The 18,541-nt window shown below is 38.6% G+C and overlaps 1 protein-coding gene across 2 annotated transcripts; it reads left to right on the forward strand.

The window, feature by feature from the left end:
• Window positions 1-1,157: 1,157 nt before the first annotated feature.
• On the forward strand, window positions 1,158-7,282 carry LOC126215077 (mitochondrial import inner membrane translocase subunit Tim17-B-like). Of its 2 annotated transcripts, none has more exons than XM_049941725.1 (3): window positions 1,158-1,293; window positions 1,683-1,872; window positions 6,719-7,282. In XM_049941725.1, exons 2-3 carry the CDS (start codon window positions 1,700-1,702, stop codon window positions 7,029-7,031), a joined length of 486 nt encoding a protein of 161 aa, XP_049797682.1. In that variant the 5' UTR covers window positions 1,158-1,293; window positions 1,683-1,699; the 3' UTR covers window positions 7,032-7,282. The 2 variants fall into 2 exon arrangements, with proteins under 2 accessions (XP_049797682.1, XP_049797683.1); XM_049941726.1 differs by having other exon boundaries at window positions 1,175-1,302.
• Window positions 7,283-18,541: the final 11,259 nt, after the last annotated feature.

Raw genomic sequence — 18,541 nt, forward strand, 5'->3', positions numbered from 1 at the left:
TCCTGTATGATCAATAGCAAACAAAGATTCTTGATAGGTCTATGAAGTTCTGAATTGGTGTCAGTGTTGTATGTGTGTGTGTGTGTGTGTGTGTGTGTGTGTGTGCGTGCGTGTGTGTGTGTGACTCTAGAAGTGATGAAATATCACATAGAATATAATATTTTGATTATATTTCTACATGTGTTACCATGTTATATTATCTAGTATGTCTGTACATCTCTTTCTAAGTCACTTGCACATATAATTGAAGAAAATAAACAAAAGATGAACGATAATTATTACCATATTATTACTGTGCCGGGGATCATTGGGACAAGGGAATGTGACTAATGTAATAAAACATATACACAGAAGTGCAAGTATTGTGCACTTGTACCATATATTCGCTGGCTCTTTTCACAGAGGTGTTGCAAGTCGAGGTAATTATACAAGTTTGATAGGCATAGACCATAGGTGACCAGTATTGACTTGTTTATGCTCGATACCAACCTTAGTTCATAAAGCGATTGATTTATAAAATAAAAGAGATTTCGGTACTGTGACCTTCCGGGTGGCGTTTTGGAGATTTAGACTTCTTAAAACGTTATTTTAACTTTTTTCTGAGCATTTGAAAAGTGTGAATACAACATTAATTTTACGTCGCTTCCAGTTCTACAAAAGTTCTATCGTACCACATCTCAAAATCTGTGGTTCTGAATTTTTACCTTTTTTTTGCCAGAGGTACGGGTAAGACGTACCGATTAGTACTGTCACTAATCAAGCACTGACTTTTACTGTTCCCTTTAGAAATGTGCGGCAGTATTTTGTAACATGTGGTAACAATATTTAAGTTTCAAATGTATAAAATCATTTAAACTGTCATTACCTTCTGGTGTCCCCTCTGTTGCCACAGAAACCATGTGCCTATATGATTTTTGAATGCTGACAGGATGTGTAATGTGTGTGTGACGCAAATTCGACACACGATTCCTGCACCCTCCGCGTGATAATAACGTTCTTTAAAGACACATATAATTGAGGTTTTTAGCAGATAATCATATTGACTATTGTCAGCACCGTACTCTAAAATATATCAGTAAAACAGTAAAATGTAATCATAGAAAACTGTTTCAAATTAATATGCTTATCGAAAACCGACATAGACATAACACGATGCACGTTGATCTATGGACAGAAACAGAACTGTGATTTCTCTGTAGCGATTTTCTTTGGTGTGCGGTGGAGGATAGTGGTGGTAGAGACTTGAAGTTTGAAGTAAAAAATTAGGGTTTAGTTACGTGTGTCAGTATTCCTGTAAGTAGTGTAAGTCTTCACTGTTCTGTATGCCGGTAATTCGTGTAGTCATATGTGTACCTTGTTTGGACGTTAACCACAATATACGTATGTGTATAGGTTAAATGATGCAATGCTGGACTGTGCTTTATGAAATTAAATTGTCTTTAAAGTTTTGGCAGTTGTCCGGTATGCACCACAATATCGACACGAGTGTGTTCTGTAATGTAGTAGCACGTCTTTAACAAACAGGTTTTGGCACTGCGTTCACGGTACCAAATTAACACACGCTTTTCCGCATGATGCTGAATAATCAAGACATGTTTTATCATTTTTTAAAGCGCATTCCATGTACTGCCAACTGAAAACTTTGTGATATATGATGATATTGTTATTATATGTGGTTGCAGTAAAACAGCCAGTCATAATGGAAGAATATGCCCGAGAACCTTGTCCATGGAGAATAGTTGACGATTGTGGTGGTGCGTTCACAATGGGTTGTTTGGGTGGTGCTGTTTTCCAGAGCATTAAAGGCTTCCGTAATGCGCCTTCGGGAATCTCCCACAGATTGATGGGCAGCCTCGCAGCGATTAAGCAAAGGTCAGTAAAATTCTGTATCTGAATAGTAGTCGGATACTATCGAATACGTCAGTAGTTGTAAAACACTGTGTATAGTTGCTTTATAGTTTACTAATGTTTCGAAACACTTTCAATTTCATGTAATTTTAAAACTGAAATCTCTTTCGGTTATTTTGTGTATGTTCTTGGACTCACTGTTTACTTCAAGAAAATAAGTTTCTGTCATTACCTTACTTTCACAGCTGTTCTCTCACCGTTTGTGTAGCCTTATTATACATCTCTGTTAGAGGGAGGTTGAATTTCGAAATGTATCGCATAGTTAATGTTAATTTGGGAAACTGTCAATGTAATGTAGCATCCTGCTTATGTGTTGTCACAATAAGTTTGTTTTTGTTGACGAAGTCCTACCAGCTGCAAGTCTTATAGTTCTGCTGGTTAATTATAACCTTCGTTACTGCCTGACGACATTGACTAACGTCTTCATCAAAATGCCAGACATAAATGTATTTTTGAATTCCAGTATGTGTAATGCGTGCTGTATAACAGCACATCTCATGTGATTCCATTTGTTGAATTTCAACTCCCAACCATTCTTGTCATCTTTGAACCCAGTGCAGTCCTCAGGCTATGCTAAAGATCATTGTCTCCACTACGTTCCTTCTAAAATGTAATATAGACTTAAAACAATATATTGTCAGTGTTACATTTATTTTTCTGTTTGTAAAGGTACCTTGTGATGTCACACACCACAAATTACCTTGGGGTTAAAGTTTTCTTGTTGCTGCTGGGTTTACTGTTCCTCCTTGTTAGTAATAATCCTGCAGTTTCAAATTTCAGTAAGAACACTGCAGAAATGAAGTACTTTACTCTTAAGATCTGTTTGCAAATTTCTTACGGTCAGGATTAAAGATGCTTCCCATGGAGAAATCAGGAAATTACTTCTGTTAGAAAAGATAACGCAAGGCATTTCAGTGTCACAACAGATTAGAGATGTCCAGCATGCTAGAAGTGTGAACTGTTCAGTATGGTAGGCACCATAGGCATTAGGGTACCCATTGTTTCATGCTTACTTATTACAAATAGTACTTGTTTCTATTGCTGCTGTACTTGGCTCAGCAGTCTTATGTCGAAATTGATGGAAAAAGATTGCTAGTAAAAGGCTGTTGGATAAAATGAATCAGAATTTCATAGACTGTAAAATCATTCTAGAGCATCTGTCACCTTACTACCAGTTTCCATAAAAACTCGGTATGGAAATTGGCAGTGTGTTCATTTACATTTATACTCAGACACCCACCGGTGTGTGGCGGAGGGCACTTTACATGCCACTATCATTACCTCCCTTTCCTGTTCGTTGCATATGGTTTGTGGGAAGAATGACTGCTGGAAAGCCTCCATTTGCACTCAAATCTGTCTAATTTTACATCATGATATCCTTGGGAGGTATAAGTAGGAGGAAGCAATATATTTGATACCTCATCCAGAAACGCACCCTCTCGAAACCTGGACAGCAAGCTACACCGCGATGCAGAGCGCCTCTCTTGCAGAGTCTGCCACTCGACTTTGCTAAACATCTCTGTAATGCTATCACGCTTACCAAATAACCCTGTGACGAAATGCGCCGCTCTTTGGATCTTCTCTATCTCCTCTGTCAACCCGACCCGGTACGAATCCCACAATGGTGAGCAATACTAAAGTATAGGTCGAACGAGTGTTTCTTAAGCCACCTCCTTTGTTGATGGACTACATTTTCTAAGGACTCTCCAAATGAATCTCAAGCTGGCACCTGCCTTACCAACAATTAATTTTATATGATCATTCCACTTCAAATCATTCCATTCGTATACTCCCAGATATTTCTAGAGCATAGGTATTGTTGTGGGGTGGTGAGAGGATAAGGATCTCAGGCATGAAGCCAATGTGTTGTAAGTGGTATGGCACATATGCTTGTCAGTGGAAGTGGCGGCAGTCCAGTAGAGTTGTGCCAAACGTGGGTTGATGTATTGGTCATCTCAGACTGCTCAGGTTTAGTCCCCCAGTTGTGGGGAAAGGGATGCACGTAATGATGCACTAATGAAAATACCACGGAGCCCTTTTGTTAATTGTCTGGGATCATTTCTTGGAACACATGCTGTAATTATTGTACTGATTCTCAATGTATTGCTTCACTTGGCATAACTCCTGTCACAAAACAAATGTTTGTATTCCTGTTTCATTGAAGATTACCACATGCTTTTGAAACAAGTGTGACAGCCTTTTGTCACTTTAATAATCTTCAGTCAGTAGGAATGAGTATGATATAAATACAATACTACTATACAATTGATATGCATACATCTCCAGCCTAACTGATGGAAGTATTTTATTTGTTCCACGTACAGTCAGCATAGTATATTTTTTTAGTGTGAGCATTGCCTACCACTTGATGCTTGTTTGCAGAATTCATGAACATTGTGTGTTATGTGGTGAACACAGTGCACATAAAATGCATTTGCATTTTCATTCTCATTCACCATAGAAAGACAGCACGTATGCCCGGTCGTCATCATCATGCACGGCTTAACCCTTAGATGTCAAGGTAATGATCTAGCACTACCCTCTACTGATGCCAGTACTGTCAAGAGTGCCGATTTGTCAGGACTCTGTTTACTCTCACTTTACCTTATAAAATTCACTGCTACATATAGTTAGTGTGTCCAGAATTGGTGGTCACCATTTGGATTCCTGTGTACATAGATAGGGGTCAAACGAAGTGTCAGATACCATCCGTCGGCTTTGACCCGTGACATGACGTAAGGCTGTTGTGGTGCGTCAGGACAGCGCGGAATTTAGTTTGTGAGAGTGGCGTGTTTTTAGGTCTCGTTTTGATGTGATCGGTGGTGTTAAGTGATATTTTTTGTTCAGTTTGCGTGTGTGGAGTGTTTATAGGTGGTGCACTGTTGCGGTCGGTGGTTTTCTCGGGTGGTGTGTTTATGGGTAACGTGTTACGTGGCATATGGGGTTCATTTGCGTGATAGCATTGCACATGTGTGGTATCGGGACTGTGCTTTCAGCGGAATATTTTTCAGTGAGTTAACTATTTTAGTTCTGTTATGTCGACATTATTGTAGTTTCTTTCTGTTCATCGTGTGTGAATTTTGGTGAATTGCCTTTATGTCTTTGGGGATATGACTGACAGGGTCAACAGTTTTCAGTTGTCAGGGATGATGGGGGCAGTGCATTGTCTGTAATAAAATTTCTTCAACTATTCTGATTTTTTGATGATGTCGTGAAGTGTTTAGTATGTCATGAAGAAATGAGTCATACTTAAAGCTCCAGCGTCTCGGACCAGGGACAGCTGATTGTGGACGTGGTTGTAGTTTTGGGTTTTATGATTTGGTATCGGTAGTTTCGGTTGACCTATATAGGTCCAGGGGTGGGTTCGATTCCAATGTGTGGTTGTGGCTGTGGGGTTTCCAGTATCGGGAGTTGCTTTTGAGCTATATAGGTCAAGGAAAGTGTCAGATTCCAGAGGATATTGTGTGTAGTGGAATTCGGGGAGTTTTGTGTTGTCAGTTTTTTCTTCATTTTGTGTGGTTTGGTATGGTGGTGTCTAAATTTGTTTATATTTACTTTGTTCCCACCCAACAACCCCCAATTTCCCATGCTTCTCCTGTTAGTTTCATTAGGTTTTTTATGTAATGTGTGTGTGTTGGTTTTTCAATGTATTTTCGTGTTTGTGGTCATGTTTACGTGATGACGCCATAGGCGCTATATTGGAGTCATAGTGTATGGTCATTTCCGCCATATTTGTGACGTCATGGGCCAAAGCAGACTGGTGGAATCGGACGCTTCTGTATTTCCATAGATAGCTACCAACTTTTAAGTGTCGTTGCAGTGAAATATCAACAATCAATAACTCTAGTACTGTGTTGTTAGTTTGTTGGCTGTTTTTACATATCATCATTTCATCTGATGTTTTTTTGCAGCATCGTTTTTTAATATTGTTTCTGCCCTATTTCTCTTTAAGTTAATGTTTTCATTTTGTTTATTTCATTCACTTTTTAAATTTATTTTTTAAAAATAAGTGACATACCGGAGAATACTAGTGCTACAGAGTATTTTATTGAAAGTAGTAGTGGTTCACAAAGTTACAATTATGTTCTTGTGGGTACATTGACTGAAAATGAAGACAACACAAAAGACATAGTACACTGAAGTGATTGCACCTGAAACACTAAAACTGCCACCACATCCATTCCACAAGCTACCTGCACTAAAGCATGTGCCACCAGTGGGATCTTCTGGAATTTAATATTTCAATTTATTTTTCACTGCTGGGTTATTTCAAATAGTTGTCACATGAAACAAATTGCTCATGTAAGCAATTGATATCTAAACATGCTGCTACTGTGTCCAGCCTGTATAAAAATGGAAGAATAGTTTGTTGGTTGGTTGATTCGGGGGAGGGGACCAAACAGCGAAGTCATTGGTCCCGCTATATCAGAGAAGGGTGGGGGAATGAAGTCAGTCGTGCCCTTTCAAAGGAGCTATCTCGACATTAGCCTGAAGTGATTTAGGTACATCACAGAAAAGCTAGATCAGGATGCCCGGATGGGAGTTTGAATCATCATCCTCCCCCAAATGAGAGTCCAGTGTGCTAACCACTGCACCACATCGCTTGGTTATTGATGAATGTTAAAATAGCTGAGGTAAGGCGATACACATAGCTATACACATTGCAGGTATATTTAAATGAAGTTTAAAATGTTAGTGTATTTCAGCATTATGGTGCTTTAAAGTGTGTGCGTGGTTGGAAATTCCCATTAAATAATTGTGTGTGAAGTTTTGCTCCTATATCATGTTGAGATGAAATTTATGTCCACAGGTCTCCTATCATAGCTGGAAACTTTGCCGTATGGGGAGGCATGTTCTCTACCATTGACTGTACCCTAGTACACTTCAGACAGAAAGAAGATCCATGGAACTCAATTATATCGGGTGCAGCAACAGGTGGAATCCTGGCAGCTCGATCAGGCTTGCCAACCATGGTAGGCAGTGCAGTTGTTGGAGGAGTCCTCCTCGCCCTAATTGAAGGGATCGGCATAATGGTAACACGACTCACGGCTGACCAGTTCCGACCTGCCAGTCCGATAATGGAAGACCCTGGCCAACTAGGCAGACCACCGAATGTACAATAGCATAATACAAACAGCCATTAGTTGCCGAATTCCCTGTTATGCCAGTGGACAAATCTTTTGTGATTCTATGCAGTGAGCATATTTGTAGTGCTCTTCAGAAACTTGGCACTCGCTGCCTGTGTTTTAGGACCTTTGAGGATTACTGGCACATGTTGAGATCTTTTGTGTAAATAACTGTAATGTATATAATTCCATAATTTTATGTACTGTAGTAATAGATGAAGGTGAAGCAATAGTTTTTGATTTTTAAATTTGAGAGTTTTCATTTTTTAATACAACTGCACACCATTACTGGTACAGTTTTTTATTTAACATAATGTTAAAATGTGTTCCTTGCTGTACATCAGTGTCCTGTTACTAGTCATGATGTGTGCACATCTGATAACATTCCTTGTCATTTTTTCGGCTCAAAGAAATATTATAAATTTACTGTTCATTTCGTGACTCTGCTTCCAGTCATTTCATTTCTGGATTGTTGGTATTATATGAGAGACTAGTCTAGTAAAATATGCTGTGGTGTGAGGTCAGACTATAGTGTGATGGAAATACAGAATTTCAAAAGTCAGTTGGCATCTGCTGGGAAGAAAGTATTCTTATCGGACTTGTAACTCATAAACAGCTCAGTTATTTTTCTGATTCCTAATGTGGAAAAATAATGAACAGATTTTGCCCGTTATTGCTGTTTACTATGTTTCCACTCCTCGAAAAACTACTGATTAGCTGTATGTGGTAGTCTTTCCTGCCTTAATAAACTATTACTCTTCTTGATGTGTTGAATGTCAGCAGAAGTCATTAACAGTTAACAGCATATATACTGTTCACTTACAAAATTAATGTTCACACACACCCAAAATTGTATTTAGTAATTCCCCAGGGTCGGTCAGTGTCAGATTTAAAGCAGGTACAAAATTGACATCAACAGATTGGCACCGGCTGATGGTTTGTTTACGCTAGACAAAATGTCCACATCATAATGTGTATGATGGAGCGTGATGCAGTTTCAGCGTTAAGATCTGAAAGAATGGGAAAAGTGTGGTAGCTGAAAGTACAGATGTAATGTAAATAATTTAAGATAACAACAAACTGAACTAATCTAGATGCTGAATTGTCAGAAAGGGTCATAAACAATAACAAAATCTCCTCTAGTTTCAAATTCTTGCTCAGTGCTTTAGTATATAAAACACACACACACACACACACACCAACCAACTTGAAATGGATGCAGCATTGCATTGTTTGACACTTTCCCATATTTATTGACTTGGTTATTACAATGATCAACTTGTATATGATGCTTCATACATTGTATTCATCACATGTTAGCATGTACATTACATCATGAATAATTTGATAATGGTTACTGTGGGGGGTCCTGCCCGCTTGTCTCTTGTAGGGTACCGAAAGGACCTTGGATAGCTATACAACAATTCAAGCAAAGCACATTAATAGTTGTTTTTACAATAAAGTAAACCGGTTCAATACTTAACTTTGGTCTACAATGGTGTCGCAATCGATGGGCGACATGGAAATAATCAGTCATTTGCTAATTAGTGTCCATGTATGCAAGTGATATATGGCACAATTCTCAGTATAATAGTTAGGATGACGGCTCATCTAATGCCGGGCATACTACTCTACAGCCGAGGCTGGCAGAAGCACTTATAATCTCTTTGTATAGAGGTTGCTCCTGTCAACGTGCGGTCCTAGTCGGTGGGCTATTGGGTGTCATCTCACAGCCTTTTCTGCTCTTGCATTCACCTTCGTGTTGGCCCTTGTTATGCTGGAGCAGTTACATATTGGTAACTGCATCTCAGAAATTTAATGATGATATTTACAGACTGACTTGCCACATGACATCACTGAAATGAATGCGAACTACTGGCTGGCTGATGTATAGTTAGTTCCATGTTCTATGGATCATTTTGCACAGTAAAAAGCAGTGTTGTGGAAAGAATCATTTCACATATGGTTATATTCTCAACATTTCTAAGTGTTTTTCTTTGTGTAAAATGGTAATAAATGAATGAAGATGTGAGTTAGTAATTCCTACCCACCGATTTTACATATCACAATAATCGGAATTATCTTACAAAACAGGAGGAGATGTCATGGAGAAACTTTCTCAGTTTGTCTCAAATTTCCCTCCACAACCATTTATACAATTGCATGAAAATAATGGTTCAATTTTGTCATTAAATTTTGATTTATAATAGGAAAGCTAGCAAAATGGGGGGGGGGGGTGCAATTTCAGTGAATTAAGGAGTAAGCTGGTTGACGTGTTGGATAACATGAAAACAGGCAAAGTTATATGTATTATATTGTGGATACAACGTGTACTTCCATGTGGATTCAAAATTCCTGTTATAAAGCCTAAAACATTGAATTTTCTATATTCAGTAATTAACAATATAGCATGTTTTGTAATCAGAAAAACTAGGGATACAAAACAATGTAACTGAATTTTGGAAATAATCTATAATTGAAAATGATCTTTCTTGAAGACATGAACTTTATGCATGGATAACTTTTCAAATACTGTATGGTAGTTTCAGAAATAGTAAGTTGTTTGCTAAGAAGATGGGGGGTGAGGGCTTTAACCTGAGGTGGACCACTTCAGCCAGAACAAATTATTAGCTCACACCATATTTGATCTAGTGTTTCTACCAATTGTCAAATTATTGGTATTTACTCATAATAAATAATTTTTTGTGTACATCAGTTAGGTTATAAGCATCAGTAATTGTGGCATTACCTTTGAACATCAAACTTCAAGGTTCTTTGCTTATATAAGAAAGTAGAGAACTTACGTAACAATTGTATATGTGTTAATCATAAAATCAAATGGAGTGAGGGTTGTGTTGGGTGGAGTAGATGGGGGGAGGGGATTGGGAGGGTGTGGCAACAGGTGTGTGGTATCAAAATGACCCCAGCACTGGTGAGCTCATTCTGGCCTCAGACATGGGGGAGTTGTTCAGTGTCTGATAATGTGGGGGAGTGTATTGGGAAGGGGAGAGAGAACAGAGGAAATGGAGACGGTGGGGAATAGTTAGTGGATGCCGGATGAGTCAGGTTAAGGTCCAGGGGCTGTGGAGATAGCAGAGTTTGGCTGATATTTAGCCCTGGATACAGTGCTGTAGTATCAAACAGTGTAAGGGTGCTAATTAGACAGCTGTTGGGGGTTGTGATGCCTAATTTCCACTGAGTGAATAAAAGCAAGCACAAAGGAATGAATATTCAGACAATTTGCCACTGTTCACTACCGTTCTTTTGTTTGTGTGAACTGACAACTGCATTAGAGGGAACAGAATAGAGTACCAATCCCATGATCACTTTGTTTTTGCTAATATTCACCACACATATTTCACTCTAGAAACACTAGCAAAAACCACAATGTAAAACTGTGATGTTCAGGTAGGATTATTTTCCATGGAAAGTTTGCTGCTTTTTTGAAGGAGATACGAAAAGACATACGAAAATAAAAATGTAGGTCTGAATGAGAGTGAAATGCTTATAGGTAGTGCACTTGATCATCGAACTATAGCTTCAGACTTCCATAGAGTTATTCCAAAACCGTGCATACATCTCGCCTGACACTTTTAAGTGGGTTTGCATTATTGTTAAAAAGCTAGTTCGGTCTTGTGCTTTTTATACCATATAAAGTTCATATTTCTGAACATTTTATAGCCATAATAAAAGTATACTGACGTCTTTGTGCTACCAAGATCAGCCAGGAAGATCCTCCCTAAAAGTGATGTTAATACAGTTGAGTCCTGTTTTCACTGTCTAAGCAATGTGGTATCTACAAATGAATATTCTCTCCAGTGTAAACAGTACATGAGCACAAGCAAACATCATTCAGTCATGCTGACCAAAAAGAAATATGCATGGTAGAAAATTGCCATAGCACTCAAATATCCATCTGGGAAAGTGGCAAGACAAAAACTTCCATTAGTTGCTTCCATCAAGCAGGAACAGAATGAAGAGGCACAAGCAGTTGTATTCCTTTTTATTGAAAAGGGCAGCATAATTTCATTGAACACAAGCAAATACAAATATCTAACTTTCAGGGTGATTAATGTCAAATTGAAAGTATGCAAAAGACCTGCTTATTCTTATGGCATGCTTTCGATTTATATATACTGATTTATCACTGTTTTATTATCTGTTGACATTAAAGCTTTGTAAACAAATACCATATTATCCCTTAATCACACTTTTCCCCCAACATCCAGCTAGCTTTTTTGAAGCAGCCATTGTGACCAGCTGTATGTATATGTTACATTAATTGTATTTTTTACATTAACTCCTTTCTTTATACTTTAATAGAAACCTTGAGTGCTTCATATACATAATTTTACATCAGAAACTGAGATATAGCAACTATTGAAATTCAAAAGTTACTGATGCAACTGTCTTAATTTGCTAAGTACCAGCAAGTTAGCCTTTGTTGCTCGTGGCTAATTAATGTCCTGCCTTTAAATTCCCCCATCGATTGCAATGTCAAGTCAGTGAAAAATGTCAGTTCACATTAGGGTGTCCATTTCATTTTCATTGAAAAAGGGGACATTTAAAATAAATCAGAGAAAAACCTGGGACAATGAAGAAAAAAAATGGGACAAAAATATTGTATTGACTAAATTTAATACACATACAAGTTGACCTTTACAACGTGTACTCAGATGATCCCAAATCACTTTTTACAATTATTCTGCCACACAATCACCGTACTTTTCACTTTTATGTACTTTATCATGAAGTGCATTTTCGTTTGAAATTGTATCATAAAAGTCAGTACACAATACACCATTAAAGTGTGTTTTGACAATGACCAAGGCCCTCACTGTTTCAACTTTCATTCTGTTTTTTCATCTGACCACAAAGAGTTCACTAACGAAAAAACACGTTCTGCAGCAGCATTTGGCCCAGGAACTGCCAGACAAAGCTCCACCAAATTAATCATGTTTTTCATGTTAATGTTTTTACTTTTGAAATAAGCAAATATTTTACACCACGTTGCAATAACACTTTCTTTGTCTACTTCTTCACTTTTTATGAAGTTCTGTGCACACGAAAATTCATCGAACAGTTTGCCTTCAACAGGAAAATTTGGTACAATACTTTTTAACAAAAACACAACAGTCCTGAATATCCTCCCACTGTAGCTGCTTCTTTTCAGTATTAACCCAGTCAAATGCTTTAAAACGTGTGAGAAATGGTAAACACCATTCTTAAATATACTCAATGCAAGAGTCATAGAAGATGTCAGCATAAATATGAAATTGTTCTACAGTAATTTCACCCTTTTCCAGCTTTCTTAGTCTCATGTACAAAGGATGTGAGAAATCTTTCGGATTTTCTACATTGTAATTTGCCCAATAATTTATTTCTTGATAAACTTCCACTATTGTGATTTCTTGTTTCTCAATACATTTAATTGTTGTGGAGAAAGGTTTTAGCTGGCTAACAAGAAAATATAAAAGAACAATAGACACAGGGTTATCGAAGAATTGTTTAATGATAACAGGACACTTATCAAGGGAAATGAAATTGATTTCAAAGCAGGAAATATCTCTACAATTCTTTCTAGCCACTTTGTCTTGCTGTGCCCAAGTACAGTTTTGTATTCAGTTTCAGTAAACTTACAGAATGACTTCAGAGATTCAACCCTTACTGTATATATGTGGAAATGCTGGTAGATCTTATTTGCAATTAATTGGCAGTTGATGGGTAGGCAATCTGAGCCAGTTTGTAAGGAATTCTGCACCACATGTGCTGGACAGCCAACACCTGCTATATTATTCACTGTGTTCTGTTGCAGTTTATAGAACAATTTGTTTTTTCCTTTCCTCTGCTTACCACCAAAATTGGTGTTAGTGTTGTCTGCAGAAACTGCAATCATGTTTCCCTCAAGATCATATTTCTTTAAAACCTCCAGCACATAATTCTGAAATAAATCTGAAGTTTCTCCAGCTAAATTAAACAATTAGAGCCCTTTCACCGTGATGCCATTTTCAGGGTAAAAATACCTGATAAGGAGAGGAACCAACTTCAAATCCAGATGATTCGATGTATCAATCATTACAGAAATGAATCGAGCACTTTTCAGTTCATTTAAAACGTGCTGACCTGCATACGGTGCAATAACATTTGAAATGATTGCATTACATTTTGTGTGTCCACATGTGAATTTAGGATTGTATAGGTTTTTAACAACTGCTGTAGTACAGTCCATTGACTTGAAGCTATGGTTATGCATTGCACTGTGGTATGCTGACGTCACTTCTTGTGCTGCCAATTGCCTATCCATTTCTGTTACTGATTTTAGGTTTACATAGTAGTTACTCAAGCATTTATTTGCTCTTTTTGTTTGATCACTCATGCGATGTTTCCTCGTCTTAATGTGGTTCACAATGTCAGACCTTCCACCATGACCAATAGCAAATTTTGATCTGCACAATGTACATTCTACAGTTTCTCCACTACCAGTGATAAAAGGAAACTAGCTTTTTATATTGCTGTTAAAATTACACTTCCGTTTTGGCATAATGAAACAGTGATTGCACAGGGCAAAACATTAACAGTGTGGTGACGAAAGCCAGAGAGCAAGTATCAGTGGTGTAGAGTATCTCTGGACCGAAAGGACGGATTCAGTGGATCGATTTAGAAGAGAAGAATCTTCGTCGTTATTCGTAACCTATAGTGTGTTTAAAATTACTTGCGATTTGGGGGTATGCTGAAAGTCATCACAAGCTTCCTAGTGTAAATAATTGTGCAGTTAATAGCAAGTCAAACAACCAGTAGTGTAAAATATTCTAGCCAAGCAGAATCATAAAAAAGGGACATTTGAGCGTCCCCAAAAAAACTTTCGAGGCAGTGGGACATTTTGGTAAAAAACGGGACTGTCCTGGGAAAAACAGGATGAATGGACACTCTAGTTCACATACATGCAAGGGTTTGGAGTAATGGTATAGACACCTGGAGCTACTTCAGTGATAAAGTGCACATTACCTCTACGCATTCCAGTATTGCACATTTACATTTTTTCTTATCCTGTGTTATGTTGCTCCTTAAACAACAGTACACTTCCCATGTAAAATAATCCTATTCAGATATCAGTTTTGCATTGTGGCTGTCAATAGTGTTGTATGGAATGAAATGTGTGATGAATATTAGTACAAAAAAGAAACAATAACAAACTGATCATACGGTGGCTACTCTATGATTGTACTCTTCTGTTCCCTCTAGGGTAATTGTTCGTGTGCACAAATGTGAGAGCAATTGTATATGTTTACCAGAGGACGAAAACAAGGTGTAAACAGCCTGATGCTGGAGACTGCAATGCCAAGCAGAGGTAGATATTTGCCACCTGCCTTGCCAGTGAACTGAGCTCTTCTATCCTAGATGTCTTAAATATTGAAAGCCTTATTATTTTAATATCTGGATAGATAAAAAGATACACACAGCAAAGTACTTGTTCCTTTGTGTGCTATAGGTACTAGTCAATAAGTATGCAATGTATTTTTATCCTTAGTCAAATCTAGTTGAAAAAAATGAGGAATTTGTTGTGGAGTACTGTGGAATATTTCTGCTTCAGTCTCCACTGTTTCATGAAGCTCCAGCAGGTAGCAGTACCGTATGTTGCCCTCAAAATGGCATCTCTAACAGATGTGTGTACCAAGCAGAGAGCTGTCCTCGAGTTTCACTTGGATGAAAACCAAAGCAGCCCAGATATTCTTAGGCACGTGAAGAATGTCTATGGAGACTGGCAGTGAACAAAAACAGGGTAAGTCGGGCGAGGCATCTGTCATCGCAACAACGTTGCACAAACCTGTCTGATCTCCTGCATGCCAGCCGGCTGCACACAAATGTGATCCCTGCATGTCAGAATGTGCACACACACGCATTGAAGACTATCAACGGATCACTATTGGACACTTTGCTGCTCAACTGGATGTCTGTTGGTAGTGCTGACATACTGACTAAGCAGTTGTGGTATTCATAGGTCTGTTCCTGCTGGATTCCTTACCACTTAACTGAAGACCATCTGTACACAATTGGTTTTGTGTTACGAGGCTGATCATGATCGTTTTTTGTTGAACATCATCACAAGCGGTGAAACATGGGTTCGTCACTTTGAACTGGAAGCAGAACAGCAATGCATGAAGTGGTGCCACACCACCTTTCCTATGAAGAAAAAGTTCAAAGCTGCATCTCCAGCCGGTAAAGTCACAGCAATGGTCTTGTGGGGCTCAGAAGTGTAAATTCAGAAAGCGACTTCAGAATGTTTGTTGTCCCAAAAATGCAAACGAACTGCTACTACTCCATGACAGTGCAAGGCTTTCCACAAGTGTGCCCACATGAGGCACTCACAAAACTTCATTGGATTGTTCTTCCTCATCAATTCCACAGCTTGAATCTCAAATCTTCCATCTGTTTGCACTCCGCGGGAAGCAGTACGTGGACGGTGGGGAAGTTATTGATGGAGCAAGACGTTGCCTCCAACAGTGACCAGTAGAGTGGTACCATTCGAACATACAGGCCCTCCTAGTAAGGTGGTGCAAGGTTCTTGCATTGAACGGAGATTGTTGGAAAATAGCATTTTGTGACCAAAAGAGAGGGGAATAATATAGTTTATTGGAACCCAGAATAAAACTAACATGCTTTCAGAACATCTTTTATATAATTTACAGTAAACTTCGATATCTACATCTACATGGATGCTCTGCAAATCACATTTAAGTGCCTGGCAGAGTACTTATCGAGCCACCTTCACAATTTTCTATTATTCCAATCTCGTAGTGTGCGCGGAAAGAAAGAACACCTATATCTTTGCATACGAGCTCTGATTTCCCTTATTTTATCGTGGTGATCGAGTCTCCGTATGTAGGTCAGTGTCAACAAAATATTTTCTCATTCAGAGGAGAAAGTTGGTGATTGGAATTTCGTGAAAAGATTCAGTCGCAACGAAAAACGCTTTTGTTTTAATGATGTCCGGCCCAAGTCCTGTATCATTTCAGTGACTCTCACTCCCATATTTTGCAATAATACAAAACGCTCAGCAGCAGATATGACGTATTTTGTTTAATCTCTTGCTTAACTGATGGGTCAAGTCTTTCACGAGAAATGTATTTGAAATTTTCTCTCTGCCACTATCCTTTGTTTCCTTGACACATGGGCCTATTCTAAATAGGTGCAACTTGGGTTTCTAATGGTGACAGATTTGTTTGCAAGTGGGAAGAAGAAAGACTGTATGCAGCTGAACAGTTAGCAAAGGCATTCATGGACAACTTTGTATGTGTATTTTTTATATTTCTAGAGTGGATTCTACAGAAATTTGTGTGTCTGAGTCTATTTTCAAAGCGAGAAATTAGTAATTTGCTCTTTGCTTGATAAAATGTGCAAAACGTACAAAGAAATCCTTCTGTTATGTCTCCTGATTATATCAATAAAACTGATTTGACAGACATACATCCAGCAAACCCAGCCCAACTTGTGCCTTATACGCAAATGTATTTAGGTGTAGGTGTGATGGATTTCATGAGCCAATCTGAAAACATCTCACAAAAATCTAAAGTGACTGATTTCTACTACAGAGTGCAACAGTTTCTTATAGTATCTTGTGAGATAAAAAAGCGGTATGATTTTAACAATTCTGTTCTAAAAATGTTGAGTTGGTTAACACCAGAAATGGCATTGTCAAAAAGTGCTACAAGGCCGTCAACACTTGTTCCACTTATAAAGTCGGTTCAGAGGATTTCTCCAAAAGACAAAAGGCTTATGCAAATGATTGATGATCAGTGGAGAGCATTGCCACATGCAGAATTTCCCGAAAATCTGCGGTCTAAAGAGGTGGATGAATTTTGGTTGTTCATAAAGAACGCTAGGGACCTTGATGGTAACCAAGAGTTCCTCCAAATAGGAATCTTTGTGCTAAGACATATTGGTTTTACAACATTCTAGTGCTGATTGTGAGCGGGTCTTTTCAAAAATGAATCTAGTGAAGACACCATTGAGAAATAAGTTACATTCGGGTACAGTCAGCGCAGTAATGCTCACTTCCCAGCGTGTGAAGAATTGTGTACAGTAGTTCGAACCAACCAGTGCAATGATTGCATCAATGAACACGTCGAACATTTATGCTAACAAGGGAACCTCCCCATCGCACCCCCCCCCCCCCCTCCGGTTTAGTTATAAATTGACACAGTGGATAGGCCTTGAAAAACTGAACACAGATCAATCGAGAAAACAGGAAGAAGTTGCGTGGAACTATGAAAAAATAAGCAAAATATACAAACTGAGTAGTCCATGTGCAAGATAGGCAACATCAAGGACAATGCCAGCTGAGGAGCGGCGTGGTCCCGTGGATAGAGTGAGCAGCTGCGTAACGAGAGGTCCTTGATTCAAGTCTTCCCTCGAGTGAAAATTTTACTTTCTTTATTTTCGCAAAGTTACGATGTGTCCGTTCATTCATTGACGTCTCTGTTCACTGTAATAAGTTTAGTGTCTGTGTTTTGCGACCGCACCGCAAAACCGTGCGATTAGTAGACGAAAGGACGTGCTTCTCCAATAGGAACCGCAAACATTTGATCGCAAGGTCATAGGTCAACCGATTCCTCCACAGGAAAACACGTCTGATACATTCTATACGACACTGGTGACGGCATGTGCGTCACATGACAGAAATATGTTGTCGACCCACCTAACTTGCACACTTGGCGAATGGGTAAAAAGATTCTTCTACCTTGCCCGATTTAGGTTTTCTTGTGGATGTGATAATCACTCCCAAAAAAGTGATGAAAACATAAGAGTTTGTCACATAAACTGCAACAAATGAATGCAACAGTTTCACAGTCGCACAGTTTCCCTTGTGCTCTGTCAAAACATATGTTTTTTAAGTTTTCAAATGTTTCCGTGTGTAGACCATCAAATCCTGCATATGTCCAAGCAAATCTAAACATGTCCTGGAATTTTGGAGAGCGAAGTTGATTATGTGTGAGTGCCTGAACTTTGATAATTGTCTGAAAATAAAAAATTAAACTTTTCACTCGAGAGAAGGCTTGAACCAAGCACCTCTCGTTCCGCAGCTGCTCACGCAAACCACGGGACCATGGCACTCGTAAGCTCATACTCTCGTTGATGTTGCTTACGTTGCGCACGGACTACTCAGTTTGTATATTTTGCTTATTTTTTTCATAGTTCCACACAACTTCTTCCTGTTTTCTCGATTGATCTGTGTTCAGTTTTTCAAGGCCTATCCCTGTGCCAACTTATAACTAAATCTGAGGGGGTGCGATGGCGAGGTTCCCTTGTAAGAAGAAGTAATCTCATCGGCATAGTGACGCCGATGTGGAGTTCGACAACGATGCTTATTAGGGCGAGTTTAATTATATTATCATTTTTAATTGTATTACGTACACAGTGCTACTTTTCGATCGGGGTTAGCGAATTTTCCTTGCATAAAATCTGTGATGCTTGGGATACTTCCGAATTTTTCTGGTTCTGAACGTATT

This window comes from Schistocerca nitens, chromosome 12 (assembly GCF_023898315.1).
Source record: "Schistocerca nitens isolate TAMUIC-IGC-003100 chromosome 12, iqSchNite1.1, whole genome shotgun sequence".
NCBI classification, from domain to species: domain Eukaryota; kingdom Metazoa; phylum Arthropoda; class Insecta; order Orthoptera; family Acrididae; genus Schistocerca; species Schistocerca nitens.

Coding starts and splice junctions, on each gene's coding strand:
- LOC126215077 (XM_049941725.1), top strand. CDS start 1,700: ATGGAAGAATATGCCCGAGAACCTTGTCCATGGAGAATAGTTGACGAT. Junction 1,873..6,718: donor CTCGCAGCGATTAAGCAAAG/GTCAGTAAAATT, acceptor TTATGTCCACAG/GTCTCCTATCATAGCTGGAA.